This window comes from Lepidochelys kempii, chromosome 1, assembly GCF_965140285.1.
Source record: "Lepidochelys kempii isolate rLepKem1 chromosome 1, rLepKem1.hap1, whole genome shotgun sequence".
NCBI classification, from domain to species: domain Eukaryota; kingdom Metazoa; phylum Chordata; order Testudines; family Cheloniidae; genus Lepidochelys; species Lepidochelys kempii.
The window spans coordinates 246,884,239-246,891,798 of record NC_136380.1 but is presented as its reverse complement, the minus strand read 5'-3'; the positions used below and the strand labels follow the sequence as shown (position 1 = coordinate 246,891,798).

The following is a 7,560-nucleotide window of genomic DNA, read 5'->3' as shown; positions in this document are numbered from 1 at the left end:
AGGGAGTTGCACCATTTTACCCATATCTATTTCTAAAGCAGGACAAAAACTGTGTAGAACAAGTTTCGGAGTAGCAGCCGTGTTAGTCTGTATTTGCAAAAAGAAAAAAAGAGTACTTGTGGCACCTTAGAGACTAACCAATTTATTTGAGCATAAGCTTTCGTGAGCTACAGCTCACTTCATCGGATGCACGAAAGCTTATGCTCAAATAAATTGGTTAGTCTCTAAGCTTTCGTGCATCCGATGAAGTGAGCTGTAGCTCACGAAAGCTTATGCTCAAATAAATTGGTTAGTCTCTAAGGTACCACAAGTCCTCCTGTTCTTTTTGTGTAGAACAAGTTGCACTCTCCTGTGTCAAATTTTTTTTAAACCAGATCTCCTCCGGTGTGACTTCTTTCTTCATAATGGAATATCCTCAAACTGACTCCACCTCTGTTGTAACATTTTCCTGTTTGAAAATTTCAGGGCAAGATAGGGGGTATAACTGTGGTGGATGATGGAGACTTGCCCCAGTTTCATCCACCAGTGTAGCTGCACTGGTTCAAACCCTTAGTACAGGCAGGGTAAGCTGTGATTTGCATTAGGCTAGAATTGGAGCAAATACCCAGGACAGTCATTAAAATGAATAGAAGATGTGTGGCTATGTTTCCTGTGCTTGTTTGAAAACGGGTTTATCCTGAGGTTTCTTAATAGCAAGGATGGTGTGTGTGTGTGGGTGAGAGAGAGAGAGTATGTGTGTGTGATACCTAATCTCATACTGATTGTTGGGACGATTTATACATTTGTACAGAGTAATTTACACTGGTAGCATTGGAAGGAGAATGGTTCCCTTATGTGCTATTTTTAGGCTGGCACTTCATAACTACAGCTGCATTTTCTTCATTAAAAAACACCCAATTCAGAGATGACAGGCAAATGAGCATCATTTGCGGCCCTATTATAGAATCAGATCTGAAGCTATTTAGAAAATCTGGACGAGCACAAGTCCATGGGGCCGGACGAGTTGCATCCGAGAGTGCTAAAGGAGTTGGCGGATGAGATTGCAGAGCCATTGGCCATTATCTTTGAAAACTCATGGCAATTGGGGGCGGTCCCGGATGACTGGAAAAAGGCTAATGTAGTGCCCATCTTTAAAAAAAGGGAAGAAGGAGAATCCTGGAAACTACAGGCCAGTCAGCCTCACCTCAGTCCCTGGAAAAATCATGGAACAGGTCCTCAAGGAATCAATTCTGAAGCACTTAGAGGAGAGGAAAGTGATCAGGAACAGTCAGCATGGATTCACCAAGGCAAGTCATGCCTGACTAATCTAATTGCCTTCTATGATGAGATAACTGGCTCTGTGGATGAGGGGAAAGCAGTGCATGTGTTATTCCTTGACTTTAGCAAAGCTTTTGATACAGTCTTCCACAATATTCTTGCCAGCAAGTTTAAGAAGTATGGGCTGGATGAATGGACTATAAGGTGGATAGAAAGCTGGCTAGATTGTCGGGCTCAACAGGTAGTGATCAATGGCTCCATGTCTAGTTGGCAGCCGGTATCAAGCGGAGTGCCCCAAGGGTCGGTCCTGGGGCCAGTTTTGTTCAATATCTTCATTAATGATCTGGAGGATGGCGTGGATTGCACCCTCAGCAAGTTTGCAGATGACACTAAACTGGGGGGAGAGGTAGATACACTGGAGGGTAGGGATAGGATACAGAGGGACCTAGACAAATTGGAGGATTGGGCCAAAAGAAATCTGATGAGGTTCAACAAGGACAAGTGCAGAGTCCTGCACTTGGGATGGAAGAATCCCATGCACTGCTACAGACTAGGGACCGAGCGGCCAGGCAGCAGTTCTGCAGAAAAGGACCTAAGGGGTTACAGTGAATGAGAAGCTGAATATGAGTCAACAGTGTGCCCTTGTTGACAAGAAGGCTAACGGCATTTTGGGCTGTATAAGTAGGGGTATTGCCAGCAGATCGAGGGACGTGACTGTTCCCCTCCATTCAGCACTGGTGAGGCCTCATCTGGAGTACTGTGTCCAGTTTTGGGCCCCACACTACAAGAAGGATGTGAAAAAGCGTCCAGCGGAGGGCAACAAAAATGATTAGGGGACTGAACACATGACTTATGAGGAGAGGCTGAGGGAACTGGGATTGTTTAGTCTGCAGAAGAGAAGAATGGGGAGGATTTGATAGCTGCTTTCAACTACTTGAAAGGGGGTTCCAAAGAGGATGGATCTAGACTATTCTCAGTGGTAGCAGATGACAGAACAAGGAGTAATGGTCTCAAGTTGCAGTGGGGGAGGTTTAGGTTGGATATTACGAAAAACTTTTTCACTAGGAGGGTGGTGAAGCACTGGAATGTGTTACCTAGGGAGGTGGTGGAATCTCCTTCCTTTGAGGTTTTTAAGGCCAGGCTTGACAAAGCCCTGGCTGGGATGATTTAGTTGGGGATTGGTCCTGCTTTGAGCAGGGGGTTGGACTAAATGAACTCCTGAGGTCCCTTCCAACCCTGATATTCTGTGATTCTATGAAAGGTGTTAGTGTGCTCAGAGAGGCTTGCCAGGCTGAACAAACACTGCACTGGGAAAGTGAGCTTTGCAGTGAGGTTGGGGAGAGTTTGTGAGCTCCGAAAAAACGGGTCCAAAGGGGTTCAAATAAATGAATCATTGGACAAAAGTCCAAGGTGAGCCTAACTTTAAGTAAATCTATATTAAGTCTAGTAGAAATCTTAGATGATATAATTTCCCCTTATTTCTGACCCTCCTACCCTAAATATACATTAAACAACCTCACTCTCCAGCCCCATCTACACTAAGGGACTTCACACCAGTGTAGCTGTACTGATGTAAGTAAATGGTACAGCTGAATTGATACCAACCTGTAAACTCCATTATGGACTATGCTGGCCTAAAAGAGGGTTTACCCCAAATCAATTTATTTTCTGGATTAAGCTGCATAGGTGTAAAATCCATTTTACACTGGTGCAATGCATTTACATTAGGGGTAAAATTTCCTCAGTGTAGACGTGCCTCAGACTCTTACCACTGTGCAACTTACACACCCAACCCTTTGCCTATCATCTCTGAATTGGGGCCACTAAGAGCCTGATCCACTACTGCATTATCCCTATTTTACATCTGTGATTTCAGTGGTGTTATACTGATATAAAACTGGACCAACGCAAAGATGAATTGGGCCCTCAGAGTCAAAGCTGATGTTCATTGCCACCCCTCACACAACAAGGTTCCAGAAGAAAGGAGGGTTGCAAGACAAGCAATTAACAAGAGAGTGTAAGAATGCATGAGTTACAGTTAGTTATTCTCTGCTTTACTTTGTCTTCCATCTCCTTGGCATGTAAATTACTCCCTTTCAGTCACATATCATTATGTGAATGTAAATACATCTGAGAAAGTCTGCATCTAGGAAAATTGGAATACAATTTACACCACCTTAAACAACACTACTGAATTTGCCCCATTGTCGTTTTCCCCGCCTCCCCACCCCCTTTTCCTTTACAAATAGTTATAACAGTTTGCTTGAATTTGGTACTTGGGCTAGGGAAGGAATTGTAGCCTTGGCTAGAGCATGGTATGAGAGAGACCAGGGCTGGGCAGGTTTCCTCTATGCAGGCCTGCCATGGACATCACTCCTGATTTGAAGTATCCTCTCCTATTCCTTGGCCCTTCCCTGTAACTCTGCTAATCGATTAAATCTGAGCTGGATTCTCTTCTCATGTATGTCAATTTTACCCCACTTCATTGAAGTTGCTCCTGGCTTACATACGTGTACACGAGAGAAGAATTAGAGCCACAATCTATCTCTGATGAAGTGAGCTGTAGCTCACAAAAGCTCATGCTCAAATAAATTGGTTAGTCTCTAAGGTGCCACAAGTACTCCTTTTCTTTTTGCGAATACAGACTAACACGGCTGTTACTCTGAAACCAATCTATCTCTGTGTCCATCACGGATTTCTAGGCACTAAATAGAAAATTGAGACGCAAACGAATATTTGTATCACGCATTGATCATCTCTTAGTATCCGCATCCCACTACTACTTCCCTCTGTCCTGATCCGTAGCAACCCCCTGATATTTCAATCCTGTGTGATCTCAGTGCACCTTAGTCTTGACCTGAAGGGCGGTGATGGACCATCCTACAACTCTGACAGTATACCTCATTTTTCTTTACCTGTATACCCCCATTTGTTTCCATTCTGGGTCTCTCCTGAGTAGAATCTTTCAGTGATGCCAGATTCAGTGTATTTTGTAGTATGGACCAGCATCATCAAGGAGGCAACTATCAAATACCTTTTCACTTCACGAATGGTGACTCCTTTAGACACTTTCCACCCAAATACACCCTGACTGATGCATTTCATTATTATTTTATTTATTATTATTTATTTGTATTGTGGGAGTGCCTAGGAGCCCCAATCATGGACGAGGACCCCTTTGTATTAGGTGCTGTACAGACACAGAACAAAAAGATGGTCTCTGTTTCAAAGAGCTCACACTCTAAGTATTTTATTTTAGTGTTCTCTATAAATGAGCAATGCCTGTGAATCACAGTGGCAAAATGTTCCCTCAGTGAATATGCCTCACTCCCTGTATTATGCATCCAAGGAATGCAGCACACATCACCACAGAGCTGGCTTTTAGCTGAGCTACATTTTAGCGTATGCCCATGCGCATAGCAGAGAAAAAACCTACAGAACAACCATTTAATAGTGTTCTTTCATAAAGTTGCTCCTGTCTGTTTATTTGACTTTAAAAAAATGGCCCTTCTAACAAATGGAACTTGAATACAAAAATGTAATGACATTTACTCTCTCAGCTGCCAGCAAACTCACATGCACCATGAGTCATTCCAGATGTGGATAAAAACAAAGTGTGCCTATGAAAGCAAGTTCACTGATCCCTAGGAGAGTTGGTTTAGGGGAAGAGCTGCTACGTTGACTTCAGTTGCACTCAGGAGAACAGACAGGTTCTTCCTTTGGGTTGGGGAGGCAGCTGTCTCCTCCTGAAAAGGAAGCCAGGAAGCAAATAGCTAATATATAGATATAGAGAGAGATTTTAAAGTAAAGGATGCATTGGAAGACTTTGCTACTGCTGCTTTTCTGTTACAATGCTCATGCCACTGTGAGCCCGAGGTGGAACAGAGGTAAGATTTAAATATTACAAACAAATAACCATTGATGGGAGAAAGCTGAAATTACAGAATGGTTCTGTTATTTTTTTTTCTTTTGTCACTCCCAGCTCTTGAATTTTTTATTCCCATTCACAACAGGTTAATTTAAAAAAAAAATCTTCTCACTTTCTTCTCCCTTCTATTAAAATAAAACTAGAGGCATCTTTTTCTGGACATGAAATCCAGACCAAAAGCATTGCCATCCACAAGGGGCATGATTCTATCTTCTCTCCTGGGCAGGTGTTAGGGGTTTAAAAAGAAGAAGCTACATGGGTCAAAACTTAAAATACCTGCAGGATACAGGGCACCTAAATAATAGGAACTCTGAGACTGCGGGACTAGCATGTTTCTTATACAGAAAGCTGTCAGTATGAAGCTACATGGAATTACCTATGTATATTTATACTTTTTTTCAGTGACTTACAAAGTAAAAAGAAAAGGAGGACTTGTGGCACCTTAGAGACTAACAAATTTATTTGAGCATAAGCTTTCGTGAGCTACAGCTTTGTATGTCCAGCCAATTCAGGAATTACCCTGTGTGGCCCCATCCAGTATCTTTACTAATTATTTTTTAAAAACTTTCTCTTTTTCTTTATTCTCGCCACTGGAATTTGGTTGTGGTTCTGTGACTGCTTTGGTAGCATGGTCTGGAATGGGGAAAGGAAACACCTCCTAATGGAATTTTTTGGGACTGAACCTAAACCCACAGACTTTTCAAAGGAACTTGGGCACCAATGAAGTACAAGTTCAATTTATTATTCAGTCTCCTCTCCTCCTTCTGTGGGCTTGAGTCCTTTCTAACTGTGTCTGTGCTTTATAACAAGAGTTGGATTTTTGAAGGAGCATCAGTGACTGAAGTTGGATGACACTTTAACTCTTCTCTAGGAGGCAGCGTTGCCTAGTGGCTAGCGCACTGGGCTGAGACTTAGAAGACGTGGGCTCTAGTCCCAGCTCTGTTACTGGCTGCAGGGCATTGAGTAAGTCTCTTCTGCTCTCTGCCTTAGTTTCCCCATCAGTAAAACGGGGATAGTGATATTGGTATCCTTTGTAAAAAGTGCTTACAGATATACCAGTGAACAGCACTGTACAAGGCATTAGCTCATCTGTGTGTCACGCTGATAAGAAGGGGGTAAAAGGGAAATAACAATTATGCATTGCTCTTTGAAATAAATCCTACCTCTGGGTGTATCGGGGCAGGGAAGTTAGGCATCTTGTCAGGACCGATGTCTTTGAAGTAGAGAGGACAAAAAGAAGTCCATCCATTGGTCATGAAATTACTGAGATACATTTAATGCCCTTCTTTGTTTTTATTGATTCATTTGCTTTAATTTATCGAATTCATGTAATTACTAAAGTCCAAGGATCATGAACAAAATGTGGAGGGAAAAAAAAGAGGGCACTGTTGTTCCCCTAGTAGCTTTTAGAGAGTGGTAATGCTGAGAGTTTCAACTCCATTTTCTGGCAGATTTTTGGGGCAAGCATAAGGGTGGCACTTCCTGGTGAGCACTACAGAAAAGAAGTAGGAGATCCAACTCCCACCTGCTGGTGTAGGGGTATCAGCTGGAGGCAAGGGGCTTCAATGGGGAGGACCCGCTGACTGTTCACTGGCACCTGGCCCTCTCAGTTGCAGGAGCTGTTTCCAGGTGCTCTTGCTACCATAGCTGCCCCAGGAATTCCTGCCCTCTCCCACACTCCCCCATGAAATACCAACATGGCAGCCCCTCCCTTAGCAGAAACCTGAGAACAGAGTGTTGAGCCTTACATCTTGCCCTAAAGGTCAACAGACTTGGGCTCTGTTAAAGCAGTGGGGGAACCCAGTTTCAGTCAGGGGCCTTCTAATGAGAACATCCTGTCCTCAGTCCTAGATCGGTAAACCTGGACACTGCTAGCTTGAACACCATCAGCTGTTAAACTCAATGGCCATGACTATGAATGAGGGCAGGGGGTTGGGGTGAGAGCTATCTCAGATGGCCAGGACCCAAACCATTCAGCAAAGCCAATAACCTGCATGGCATCTGGAAGTGAACAGAATGATGGAATATGCGAGTTGCGGTTAATACCTCTTCACAGAGAAGCAGGCACCTTCCAGCATCTCCTGTAGCTTTCTAGTAGTCTTCCAGGGTGCCCCATGGTGAAGCCCATTTTGCAATCTAGTCTCAAAGGGACAAAGGCATGAATTACAGTAGCAAGATCCTGATGTGAGAGAAATAGTTGCAACCAGATGTAGAGAGGGGAGGGAAAACCCCCCTTGGCCACCAATCTCTGTTTGGGTGTAGGAGCATCTGGGAGTCCAAAGGCAACCCTAATTTATTAATCTCTTGAAAATGTATGGGGAAATTTGTATCAAACATGAGGACAGGACACATCCTTACTATATACTCAGAATCCT

General features: G+C 43.4%; 1 protein-coding gene across 2 annotated transcripts in view; it reads left to right on the top strand.

Annotated features, from left to right (window-relative positions):
- The first annotated feature begins 4,908 nt into the window (after positions 1 to 4,908).
- The window catches only part of FAM180A (family with sequence similarity 180 member A), a 33,267-nt gene continuing 30,615 nt past the window's right edge, over positions 4,909 to 7,560 (top strand). For both annotated transcript variants that reach the window (XR_012157063.2, XM_073329981.2), the window contains exon 1: positions 4,909 to 5,144. Coding sequence is in view for 1 of the 2 variants with exons in the window: in XM_073329981.2 (XP_073186082.1) it covers positions 5,069 to 5,144 (76 nt within the window). In the remaining variant the exon portion in view is untranslated. The remainder of the gene's footprint in view (positions 5,145 to 7,560) is intronic.